The sequence below is a fragment of the Epinephelus lanceolatus genome, chromosome 9 (assembly GCF_041903045.1).
Source record: "Epinephelus lanceolatus isolate andai-2023 chromosome 9, ASM4190304v1, whole genome shotgun sequence".
In the NCBI taxonomy this organism is placed as follows: Eukaryota; Metazoa; Chordata; class Actinopteri; order Perciformes; family Serranidae; genus Epinephelus; species Epinephelus lanceolatus.
In genome coordinates this window covers 33,338,768-33,352,396 of record NC_135742.1, presented here as the reverse complement: position 1 = coordinate 33,352,396, position 13,629 = coordinate 33,338,768, and the positions used below count along the sequence as shown (strand labels likewise).

Genomic DNA, 13,629 nt, shown 5'->3' with positions numbered 1-13,629 from the left:
GCATTTTTGTCTCTTGTATGCATAATCCCCATTACAGTTTGGTCACTGGTCAAAATGTACATGTGGGCTTCAAACGCTCAAATAATAATAATTTAAAAAAACAAGAAATATTCAAAAAATTACAATACACACTTAACAGTATTGCGCACACAGTGAAATCCATCACGTTTACCATCTCTCCTCCAGCATCATAACATGTACACGACCTGCCTTAAGGCCATAAAGGTTATGTCCAAGGTCATGGGGATCAATGATGGGTCTTATTAAAGGGTTTAAGGGCTCTGAAAGAACAGAAGGAATGGCCTTTATTCAGTCTGAAAACAACAGCATTATGCATTGGAGGACTTTATGTCTTATGGTCTACTGTCTCAGTCACAACCCATCAGCACCAACTGTCAGAAAGGTCAGCCATTGTTGTGTGTTTAAAGGATGGGTTCATCATTTTTCAAGTCTGACTTAAAACAGTTGTCATGTGCCCAAATGTGCACTGAAATGACTTTTCCCCTCAGTAATCATTCTTTCTACTTATACTACAGTAGATCCCATCCCAGTGTAGGTGAGGGACAAAATCCACAGCCCTTAGGTGAAAAAAACTAAAACAAAGTTCATCTGAAGCCAATATGATGCTTCAGCAGTCACAATTAATCAAATCAAGTGTGCGTCTTCAGAAGTGTGACTTTTTAGTACATTTCTTCTGTTTTTTAACGGGGGTAGTGACACAAAGAAATAATTTTGTTCTTAAAAGACTGAAACTTTGGATGATACCCACTAGATTGGTCTACTTTAGACTCCTGAAGGCTCACTTTTTTGTTACATGAACAGGAGGAATGATTACAGCAAGCAAGTTTTGTTTCAATGTTCATATGGACACCTGACCATTGTTTAAGACAGGTGAAAAATTATGAACCTATCCTGTAACACTTTGAATAACACTTTAACACTTTGCGTAATGCAGGATGGCTCAATATTAGTTGTAATTTCCAGGTTTTGATATTCTAGAAAACCATCCTTACCAAAAATGGATTATTGGTAATGTGACACACACACCCACACATACGTATATATATATATGATGATGAAAATCATGTACTAAAGATGACACTGATTTCTTGTCATAAACATTTTATAATAAAGATAACTGGAAGCACAAACAATAGTACCGTAAGACAACAATCACTAAAGGCATTACAAGCATAGACATGTTGAAATATTTAACTTTAAATTTGACATTATAAGTGAGCTCAGAGTGACTTACAGTAAATCCTGTTTTAGGAAACTTAATGTTGGTACAGTGTAAGATCAATGACATTTTAAATGATGTCATCTCTCCCTCCTTTCTCACAGTATGGTAAGAAAAAAAAAGCAACAATCTCATCAAGTCCCTCTGCTGTAGAACATATTTCCTTGTACTGTACAAAAAATGTATGAAAATGTAAAAGAAATTGGCAACAGAAACAGCTAAAGACTCCATAAAACTTCACAGAATTGTGTCCGAAACACAAGCAGTATTCACTATTCCTCGGAAAGAGTGTCTGCAAATATACCAGTCCATTTCAAGAGAGAAAACACACAAACAGACACAGTATTTAACATGAAAACATACTGATTGTTGAGCTGTGACACTTTGTGGAAGACATGATACAGAACTCAATAAATAAATACATTATATCAGAATTACATAGGGTCTAATTCGATGGTACATCACCCATTGTTATAACGCAGTTGTTGTGTTGCGCTGTCCCCAACGTTGTTTCAAAGTTGTGTGAATCGTGTGAAACTTGGAGAAGTTCGTCCAGGTAAAAAAAAAGCAATTATTCCTTTGTGGTGATGAATACTATTAACAGCTGGTGAAAACATCATTGTTTTAAGGCACAAAGCTAACACTATACATAAGGAAAATATACTGCTTTCCTTGGTCATTTATTATCCAAGTTTATGCATTTGTCTCCAACCGCACCCTGAAAATATTTATCGTCTCAGACGTTACATTTTCTGCAAGTAAATTACAGCTGATGCATTTACACTGTTTCATTGTGTGAGACAAATTACATGTCAAAACACATCACTGTAATTTAAAGGAGCAGTGTGACAGACTTAGTGGCATCTAGCGGTGAGGTTGCAACCAGCTGAGATTTCTTCCGTGTGCCAAGCGAGAACTCCCGGTTAGAATTCCTTCAGTGTTCATTGTTCAAGAGATTTTTATTGTGAGCCGAATTATCGGCAGAGGTCTCCTCCTCTCGAAAACAAATGGATCAGGTAATTCAAACTGATAAAAACATGAAATAAAGCAATGTCACGTTACAAGTCAGTGTTTCTCTGATGCTGCTAGGCTCATCGCAGACGGGCCCAGCACCTGCCAATGTATGCTCCCCTTTTTTCTCAGATAACCCAAGATTCAGATGATCAGGAGGTTTTTACCAGGAGCCAAATTATCCGCAGAGGTCTCCTTACCTCCAAAACAAACAGACATGGCGATTTTAACTGGTAAAAACAACAAAAAGTTTGAGGAGTGAGCAGTTTCATTTTAAAAATCAGTGTTTTTCTGACACTGTTCAGCTTATTGCAGAGGGGCTGCTAACTACTGTGGCCGACGCACCGTAGTTATGTATAAGAAAACGCAAAAACTGAATGGCCCTATCTAGAGCCAGTGTTCAGTTTGTCTGTTGTGGGCTACTGTAGAAACATGGCAGACTCTATAGATGAGGACCCGCTCCCTATGTAGACATAAATGGCTCATTGTAAGGTAACCAAAAAAATGATTTTTATTTTCCTGTAATTAAACGCTAAAGAAACATAATATTATGCTGCATGTCTGCCAATATATTCCCCTAAATCGTACACGCTGAACCTTTAAAGGAACATTTTGACATTATGGGAGATAAGCTGTTTTGGTTTCTTGCTGAGAGTTTGATGAAAAGATCTCTCCTGCACTCATATCTGTACGCTAAATATACTGTTAGCAGCAGATTACTTTGGCTTAGCATAGCACAAATATTGGAAAGCTAGTCTGGGCTGACTGTAAAAAAAATAATGTATCATTTTTACTCTTCTGTTTTGGTGAAGATTAATGAGATATAGTATGCTGATTAATGAGCTTTAGAGGTCCTGACAGACATATTTTGTCACCTTTAGACAGCTAGCTGGTAGCTGTTTCCCCCTGTTTCCAGTCTCTGTGCTAAGCTAACCTAACCAGCTGCTGGCAGTGGCTTCATATTAACTCAACAGGAATGAAAGTGATATCAATCTTTCATCCAACACTCAGCAAGAAAACAAATAAGTAATCTCCCAAAACGTTTAACTATTTCATTGTCAATTAATAAATCAGCTGCAGAATACGTATAGATGGGCCATGTCACAGCCAGATCTAGTAGCTCCACTATACAGAGCGTTGTTGCCAGACCCTGAACTGCACTCCTGGGTGTTAAGATTCTCACTGGCCTCCTAAGAAATCCCTACTCTTGTTTTTGGGAACACAATATGTTTTTGATTAGATAATAATAAGGCACAGTCCTCAGAGTCTGTTTGTCCGTAAAGGTGCAGCCATTATTCAGCTACCTCCTTTGGTATCACTTTCACATGAGCAGATGAGTGTCCAATTCCTTACATAACATAGTGAGCAGTGGCCAGTGTTTGTCATTCTACACTAGTTAGCTTCAGATTGCTCTCCGGCCACAGACAGAAATGGTCCTACACGGCGGAGAGGTCGATGCGATTGGCCGAGTTAGTGCTCTTGTCCCATGTGTTCATCTTGGTGGGAGTCACGCCCTCCTTGTTTCCATTCATCTAGAGGATGGGAAGGAGAATGATAGATTCAGACAGTAATGAGTGGAACAGCTCATTTTTGTTTGAGAAAATATCTTTTACACCAGCACTCACAATGTCAGAGTTGAATGGCTTCACATTGATGTTTCGGATGGAGCTGCTGGTAAGAGACCACACCTTGGTTTTGTGTTTGAAAGCAGCTCTGACCTATAGAAAGAAGCAAAGCCTTAACAGATTATGGTGACAAATGTCAGACAAAAGACATCTTATCAACCTAAATCAGAAATGGGGGTTCCAACAAAGAACATCGTACCATCCCTGCAAATTAGAATAAATTTGCTATAAAATGGCTTTAATTGAGAGCCTACAGCCAAATGAAATGCTGGTTTAAAGTTTAGTGTGTGGACAATTTCCTTCCACAAGACGGGACAAATTAAAACACAGCTGTATGCGACATTCAGAGTCTGTGGGGAGTTCGTTACACTTCTATGATGACGCTGTTCTGCCACTGTGGGTCAGGACAGCGCTATCAGTGGTAAGCACTGTATGATCGCAGTGCAGAGTGGCAGCGTTTAATTAGCCGGTGGGATACACACACACACACAAGGACCAAACCAGCTACCACAAGAAAGAACAGAAGAGCTCAGACATCTTGGATGTATAAAGAGAACTGGATACAGCCTTGGAAGCTGGGCTCCGTTCATTCCTACAAAAGTGGCTCAGTGGCGCATGAGGCCAAAAAAGTTTGACTCCAAGGATGTAAAATTACCCGGATCTTCCGCATCATTGGGTGCATAGACCAAGTGCACTGGAGACTTTGTCGGCCTAGCAGTTTACTTTCACACCAGCCGAATCGTGTACTTACAGTTTAGACCTCTGCTAACTTGAATGAGACTAAAATGATTTAATCTTGTAGCAAATGTTATTGAGCTAAATTAATCAAATCCCAATGGTGAAACAAGTCACTTCCCAGGGGTTGTGACACTCAAAAAAAAATAATGTACTGATTTACAAACATCTTTTTTCCCAATGTAAGTGTATGGGAAAAAGTCTTTTTTGGACTGATGGCATCGTGTGATGGACCCAGAGGTTGTAGTTACACGGTTTGACCACTATGTCACATTGGCTTCAAAGTCCTGCTCTTCATGGTGGCCTGATTACAACACACACAGAGGGACTATAACATCATTGTCTGCTCTTGATGCCATTACTCCACTATATCTTTGCATAACAGTTATTGGTTTGCTTCTATACTAATGCTCTGAATGTCACATACAGCTTCTTTAACATATTTAGCTCCATACCTCAGAGTTGAGAAGACAGTGAAACAAGAAGACAAAGAACCCCTGAAAAAACAAAAGAGAAAAAAAATGTCAGTTTTCACAAATGGCAGCAAACATTTGGGAAAAGAAAAGAAAGCCCAGGGAAAACTTACTTGTAATGAGTTGAATACAGCAAAAATATAAAGGAATGGCAAAGAGTGTGTGTTGACAGCGAGAACGCCAAAAATCCAGGAAATGCCAAGTATAGGCAGGAGCACAGCCACTGCTTTTACAGTCAGCCTTAAAACAACGCAAGAGACAGTCATGTTTTTATTATCAGCTTTCTTAACAAGAGAGACATTTTAAAAGAGCACTGGTCTGATCAGGACAACACATAAACTCACTTGACTGCATTGGCATCTCCATGAACCTTGTAACTCTCTCCGCTGATTCGAGATATGATCCTGGTCACAGATATTAGGATGCCAATGTTCACCTGGAAATCAGAGAGGAGGTTCAATACATTTAACACAGAGGCACAGGCAAGTTTACAATGAATACAGATTAGATTGTAGATCAAATTATGCAACAAATTGAGTACTGTGAAAAAATGATAAATGCAAATTGTTGCAAATTCCTCACCACTATGACAAACAGAGCCGGTGCCACAAATGCCCAGATGGCCCCGTTCGTCAGTGACAGCCAACAGCTGAGAAAGCAAGGACAGGGGTAAGGCTAAGACACGAAAGAAATCACACCGTGTGCCCTTCCGAGTAAAAATAATATAATCATGTGATGTAAATATGGAACGACATGTGTAGTTAGTGTTAACCTGAAAGCTTTTGAATAACACAGAACACGGCTCATGGCTCCAATTTCTTCAGCAGGTGATGTCAGTCTTACACAATGTCACAAAGCTTTGATGGGATGAAATGAATTCCATATATATATATATATATATATATATATATACATATATATATACATATATATATATATTTAAGTGCAGGTCATACTTACTTGTCAACCTTGCCATAACTGTCCAGAGCTGACGTCACAGACACCACACATATGACCAATGGAGAGCCTGATGATAAACAAAGAAACAAGCACACATGTTACACATTTACTCAAGATGTCACATAGTATCCGTGACTAGATTAACAATGCTAGGGCCCTGGGGATAATAAGGTGATGTGATGTCTCTTGAGGGAAGATCGTGCATGTACCCTGCTGTGTTCAAGTACCAATCAAGTACAGTGTCCACATAACATATGGCAACTTCATTACATTTACTGTATCAATTAGTTTGAGGTAATTACAGTATATCAGACTGCAGGAATGTGTATCATTTGTATATGTTTGCGCCTGTGTATACGTGCCACCATGCGCATGCACAATACAAATGAAATTGAGACCCACTCTTAAAAACATTACTCCATAGTGCTACTTGTGGTCAAAAACTCCATTAATTATGCCGTTTGTTCACTAAAATAAGCACATGTATGCAGCTTTTTTATTTTTTTTTTTCACTGGCGTGTCACATTCAATGTCACAAACTCACTGGAAAACAGGTAGAGAGCAGCATGGAGGCCAGTGAAAATGCTATGGTGATTTATTCTGGTACTTATTCAGTCTCCACTTCAAACTTGGTGTTGACTAGTTTGAAATGTTATTCGAGTGCTGCTCGGACAGACACAGACGAAATTTGTTGAGACACATCGTTGCATCACGCCAGTAAAGAGGCCAAAATTAACGCATTCACACAGGTGTCATGTTTACATCGCTGCCACTTGGATCTGGAGCTGATAAATACCCCTGACTACTGTAGAGTCATTTGTCCCGGGAATAAATTCACATTGTAACCTCTCCCAGTAAAGACAAAAAAACAGATGTTAGTGAGTGTTAGTGTTTTTTTTTGTCCAATAGGAAAAGGGCTTTAAACAAACAAAAAGTGACATACACTAAACCTAAGGCCTTTAGGCTTCTGTGGACCTTGGTCCGAGATCACATGGCTCGCAATGAAGCCTTCGTAATTACAACATCAACACAAGTTACCAGCACTTTCATATTTTTAGATCAGCATGACTGGAATCATCAGAAAAATTCAGGAATCCTCTCAAAACAACCCAGTAACCTCAGATCTAGGCCAAACAGTGATTACAGCATAATTCAAACGGTATTTTAACCTCCACGCTGTCATCCAAAAGTATGCCTCAGTTAATTTTAGCACATAGTCTTGTGGCCCCCATTAAACACTGTGACTTATTTTTTCCAACATGGAAAACTCCACCCATTGTAGCACCTGTATTTACATACGCTTTCACACCCAGTGGTGGTTTTATTTATCTGCTGAGCTACTTATTGCTAATTTCCCTGAAAATAACTCCTATTTTTTTTTAATCTTTTAGCCTTGCCAAGCCCAAAGATTCCCAGCATGCTATACTACAAGAAAATGTTTACTTTAAAGGAAGAAATGAAAGATAAAGTAGTCAGCAGCCTATATCACAGCTAATAGCAGCAGCAATTACTAACAAAGCGAGTATTTACTTTTTATGTACAACAGCTATACTTCTAACTGTCAGACAAATCTCCTGCACATAATTTGCAGTTGGCCACACAAAATGAAAAATCACTCTGGCCTGAAGAAAGGAAGTAATAAAAAAGAGATCGTTTTTCCACTAATGGGTTCAGCATGTGAAGGAGAGACTATGCATTCCCCAGCAGCCAAAGACAGTATACGTATGTCCCAGATTCTTTTTATCTGTCCATCAAACTCCAGTTCACTCAGATCAGGAGAGGCAATTGTTATGCTGGAATGTAACTCAAAGCAGATTTATTCAACAGAGTCACAGTTACTTACTTTCATAAACAATATTTGACCAGTAAGGTCACTTAGAAATGGTCAAATCATATTTAGAGTAATGGCCTGGCTTGAGGTAGAGGCAAGATATTAGGGACAATAAAATAAGGGGACATAGTGTATTGTTGAACACACAAACGACAAAATGACACACAAGGAGGAAGGCAAGTATCTTTGCTATATTCTGAGGTGAATATGCCAGATATATCATTTAGCTTTTCCAGTAAGTGTAGTAATTAAAGAGTGCTGAGCAGACCTACCCCAGCCGATGCCATAGTAGTAAAAGTGTTTGCTACCCTCAGAGCCGAACACTTTGACCACCATACTGTAGAGATGGAGGCCCTCCACCAGCATCCAGGCGAAGGCACTCAGAAAGAAGAAATGAAGAAGGACGGCCATGATTTTACAAGGCAGCTGAGACAGGAGACACAAACAGGCTTTTATCATCAAACATTTTCTTTTTCATTATTATTTATGTATGCATTATTATTAAAAGGCATTTTGGTTGTTTTTTTTTAAAAGAGGAATGATTTGTGGCTCTTTTTTTGAATAACATACTTTTTAATCTTCTAAGTAAAGTCGCAAGTGATTTGGTGTTCAAGTCCAAGTCAAGCTGCAAGTCTTTTTTTGATTTTGTCAAGTCTAAAGTCATCAAATTTGTGACATGAGTTTGAGTCAAGTCCAAGTAAAGTAACTCGAGTCCACATCTCTGGTTCATACATCATTTTACAAACAGCTTTCTTATTATTTATTCTAATACTTTTAAGTATATTAGAATATTAAACAAAAGGCACTACTCTTATCATCATCATCCTTATCATTTTAGTAATCATCATTAATTTGATTGTGCTTATTATCATCACAACTTTTCTTCATTGTTTTCAACATCATCATTATAATCATCAACAACATAATCTGTAGTGTAGTGTACCCACCGTTCCAGGCTCGAAGCGAGCGCTGATAAGCAGTAGGATCTCAGCCACCAGGATAGCAAAGGACAGGTTGGCGTGGATGTGGTAGCGTTGGTTACGGATGGTACTCACTGACCTGCAGAGCAGCAGGACAACATCACATTAACCTGCTATTGTTTAGTACTATGCTAATAAGAACTCTTTGTATATAAAACATAAACGCTCAATGTTTTGGACACAGATGTACAGCACAGGTTGTTGAAGAAATGATACTTACGACAGAACTGCAAAAGTGACCAGAGTGATGGCAAGACAGACGATGGAGACAGAGCAGCCAACATAACCAATGGTTGATAGTGCCACCTTGTGGCCAGTTGTGAGCTGTGTACAGAGACACATAACCATCAACAACAGACAAGACAACATGTAAAAACATTATTATTTTGCCTACACGGTGGCACATTGTGCCACGTATGCACAGGCAGAGCTAGTTTAGCCTCTTTCATTAGCCTGTATCATTAGCCAGGAAATTCAAAGGGACCCCATGGAGTTTATGATGATGAACACAGTAATGACTCTCATTAGTGTTTTATCAGGCAGGCTACTCTCCAAGACTGGGCATACTGTCATAAAGCTTTAGCAAAAGGGTTTAAATCCTCCTGGTTAATGGAGGAAACACAGACGCTGGAATCAAAACATTTCAAGATGAAAATTATTCACACATTATGTTTTTGTATGTATTCACACAACATGTTTTTAACATGTTTTAACAGTTTTCAAGGTGAAGTTTTTCTCCTGTATGAAGTCACTGTGGAAGTCAAATACCTACTTATTATGATTTTGGGATAAGCAGATTGCACATTGTCCAAGCAGCTTTACAGTGACAGAGATAACAGTCTCTCCTTCTGCATATATCCATAGCATATAGTACATTGGTGTTGTTTTGGAGTTCAGACTATTTTGAGGGTTTGGGTTTGATTCTCCATTAACTGTCTTCACATGTGCCTTGTCATTACGAGAGCAGAGGAGTCACAGCCTTCCAGAAAAGGGATATGTGGGATGTTCCCTCGCAGCTGAGGGACGAGGCAGCCCACTAATTAGAGACTGGCCGAGGGAAAGTATAGCATCAAATAGACTGCTGCTGCTCCTTAAATACACCGCTGGCCCACTTAGCTGCAGTAAGAAGTCCTCTTTTCTATTTAAAGAAGCCATCGTGGATGTTGACCATACTCCCATGGCACATATTCTTGGATAACAAAGAGTTAGACTGTGGTGACGATGTACACAGGTTTGACATTCCAAATTGCGCTACATAAAGATATTGTAAATATAAAATAATGTGCAGGACGGTGTTCAAAGGAGAGAGGGCACTTATCCCAGATGTTTCTTAGGGACAGATTTTGGAGAATGGTTCAAAGGGACAGTTTTTAGTCTCTTGAGAGAGTGTGGTTCATGAGGAATGACCTGCGCAGCGACCCAAAAATACCACACTTAATCATGGTTGTTTGAAGTACTTTCGTATAAAACCACCAGTGAAACCGACATTGTGATTGTGTAGGTCTGCTTAAAATTGACCTACGGGGAAGAACGATAAACTGTCCAAAGGCTGAACTGGGGGCTTCTGGTTGGAGGTTTACTTTGTGGTAAACCACTGCTTTCCTGTCCAATTATGTTCCTACAAATGTACTTACTTTGTGACAAAGACACAGAGGGAGGGACACACTTTTGAACATGGCTGGGCTAAAGGGATAAACCTTCCTCTAAATAGCAGTGGAAGCTTCACTGTTTCCCAACAACAGATTAAATAAAACAGCACTGTGGTGAAAATCATCAACAGGTTTTTTTCACAGCAGACACTTGGACTTGAAGTAGCAGTAAAAGCACAGGTGGTACTAAAACATTAAAGCTACAGTTGGTAACTTTTATGAAAATAACTTTGTGTCATATTTGCTAAAACTGTCATATTTTGAAAGTAGTCTGTGAAAAAAAAAATCATGTCCCTCCTCCTCTTTCGACTGCCTCTAATGGAATTCACTAGAATCAGTCGCAGCACATTAACGAGCCATGATTGACATGATTGACAGCTGCTTAAGAGGCTCCTCAGCTCTGACTGGTTGTTTGCAAATAGAAGCACAACGAGGCAATACAGTGACAGATTATATGTTTCATTTAATGTTGTGTGAATATGGTGACAGTTTAAGCAAATATGAATAAAGTTATTCATAATGAAAGTTACCAACTACAGCTTTAATAATGACAGTGTGGGCTTGAGTTAGCAGGTGAAATACCAGGTCCATGGATGCATTGTAAGAACTGGTTAACATACTCAAAGATGGCATCCATTCACTAAATGAAAAATGAAAATTCCTTGCTGAGTGCATAAGACAAGTAAGTTTCCTGGCCTCCAGGTTTGCCTCTGCATTGTGCAGCCCCACTGCACATGCTTCTCCCACCAGCCCCACCTGCATGTTCCTGCACTGCCCATAGATTTTATATTGGGATGACTTCATGCATGTAAATCACGCCTCTCAAGGGTGTGGAAAAGTTTTACAAATATAAAAATTCATAATGAACAGAACAATAATTGACCTTGTTTCATGGTGTCCTGCCAATAGGTTTTACAGACATCTCTTTTATAATGGTCTATGGGAAAATGCTTTTTGGGCCACTGGGACACAGCAGGGCTCAGAGGTGGCACCATATCCAGCTGAGTTAGAGTTTTGCACTTCCGGTTCCCTCGTCTCAAAGTCAATGGGTTTCTTGAATGGGTTTTTGGTTTGATGCCTGAAATAAGGTCTGTGGTTAACAAAAGCTTAATAGAGTATAATATATATCAGTAAATACCCCACTTGTGAACTTTGAAGCCCTTACGTGTCTTAAAAATGGCGGTTGCTGACAAGTAGCTAACTGAGACTACAGGATGTCATCATGCTGAAAACGGCTTTACAGCCTTGCTGTGGTGTCGATGCTGAGGTCATGTGACTGTGGTGTAATTCGTTTATAGCCTAACGTTAGCTTTAAACTACTGCCGATTGCATTTCACTTTAAAAATCATGGAGGTGGTGTTCATTTGTGGAGATTATCTTGCTGAACAAAATGTGTAAGTTTTACAACCGTTTGTTTGCCACAGAGCTTATTTTCTGCAATAATCCAAAATCCAATGGAAAAATTCCTTGACTATTTGTCAAGGAAACCAGGGTGACGCTAACTTCTGGGCTGGGCCACATATAATCATCATCCCTGCAGCACTCTGTGGAATGTGACATGTCAAACTGTCTTCTGTGTAAAAGATTGATGTTAAACCTACAAAAACGTATTTTTTGGCCACTTTTTGGCAGTACGACAAGCTGAGAACACAATGTTAACCAACTGTATTGTCACCTCATAAATGTGACATGGCTAACATGTTTCAGAACTGTTGCCTGTTACACATCTGACAAATAAGGAGCAAAAATAAGCATTTATTTTGAGCAGTGTTGTTAGGGCTCAGCAAAGTTAAGTCCATTATCCACTCTCCTGTTAACTCTGTTTAAGTCTCCACCAACTCAGCTCCTGAGGAAACATTAGTCTCTTTAGCTGCTTAATGCTCCACTTTATTACTAACTTTGCCTATCTGCCCTTCGGTGTTTGGCAAGTGGCGTACAGTCAGTCTATCAGAGCTTTTTCCACTGAAAACACCTGCCTGCTGAAATGATCAATAATTAATTTAAAAAAATGAGAGCAGCTTTAAAGAGCAGCTAAATGTCATACCTTCAAGGGCACCACTTGCATTAGTATGGCGAAGTTGGTAAGGTGGTTGCACAAACACACAGAGTATGTCATGTTTCCATCTGAGCGTACACAGCCTTCATTGGACCATACTCCCTCATTTGAACTGAAAAGGACACAAATCAGATATTATTTAAAGAGAAAATACACTCAGAGATAGATTAATGTAAAGACGCTTGCATGAAGAACAAACATACAGAAAAAAACAGAGCATGTTTTTATAGAACACGGCTGGCAAGGATCACTCAACATGATCCATTGAGGGAGGCACAGAGAGTGTGCTGAATTTACCGGGGCAATGTGACAGAACAATCCAATAATTCACATTTTTCTTGAGCTTCAGGGTAAAGGGGAGTAAGGAGAGGAAGCCCTTGAATTCCAACTAAAACACACTCCCTTTTAAAATGATTTATGTTTTCTAAATAGTGTTTTGGCTCCATTTATCAGATCAGATCACTGTATTTTTTTACAGAGGGCTGTTGCTCAAGATACACTAAACCGAAACAGCAACACATGTAACACACTGCCTGTTTTTGATTTGACTAAGACATGGGAAATACACCTTTTCCAAATCATTGGTCATGTCTTATGATTTAAAGCCTTTAAGACTTAAGCAAGGACTATGAAAGGAGTCAACAATCAAGATTCAAATCTCTTTGGCTCTATATCTGAATGAATAATTGAGACATGCTGCATCGTAAATCACAAACACAGACCCACCTGTAGTCCAAGAAGCCACAGTAGAGGAAGACTTTATTGCTCTGATTTAGGACTTGTTCTTGCTGCTCTTTAGTCTGAAAAAGGAAAGGCAAATAAAATTGAGATCTTTAATTGTAAGAGAACAGTACTTAATACAGGAAAAGATTTGCTTTTGGATTTTGTTGGCGCATTAAATTACAAGCATAACTCAGAGCAACCTGTTCGGAAAATGTGCTTTGATCAAGAGGACATTGTGGAATATTTTAGGCTCAAATCAGCAGCATTCTTTCCTTCATGCTCTTTGGCTTTTTTTCCATCCATATGCTCAACACAGGCAACAGATCTTGACTATTAGACTCATTAA

At 39.2% G+C, this 13,629-nt stretch overlaps 1 protein-coding gene across 2 annotated transcripts in view; it reads right to left on the bottom strand.

The window, feature by feature from the left end:
* Window positions 1–288: 288 nt before the first annotated feature.
* The window catches only part of adgrd1 (adhesion G protein-coupled receptor D1), a 39,027-nt gene continuing 25,686 nt past the window's right edge, over window positions 289–13,629 (bottom strand). For both annotated transcript variants that reach the window (XM_033618491.2, XM_033618493.2), the window contains 12 exons: window positions 13,287–13,360; window positions 12,549–12,672; window positions 9,076–9,179; window positions 8,823–8,934; window positions 8,148–8,301; window positions 6,045–6,111; window positions 5,667–5,733; window positions 5,429–5,520; window positions 5,198–5,324; window positions 5,067–5,108; window positions 3,877–3,969; window positions 289–3,783 (listed from right to left, as the gene is read on the bottom strand). In XM_033618491.2, the coding sequence (XP_033474382.1) occupies window positions 3,688–3,783; window positions 3,877–3,969; window positions 5,067–5,108; window positions 5,198–5,324; window positions 5,429–5,520; window positions 5,667–5,733; window positions 6,045–6,111; window positions 8,148–8,301; window positions 8,823–8,934; window positions 9,076–9,179; window positions 12,549–12,672; window positions 13,287–13,360 (1,152 nt within the window). In that variant the 3' untranslated portion in view covers window positions 289–3,687. The remainder of the gene's footprint in view (window positions 3,784–3,876; window positions 3,970–5,066; window positions 5,109–5,197; window positions 5,325–5,428; window positions 5,521–5,666; window positions 5,734–6,044; window positions 6,112–8,147; window positions 8,302–8,822; window positions 8,935–9,075; window positions 9,180–12,548; window positions 12,673–13,286; window positions 13,361–13,629) is intronic.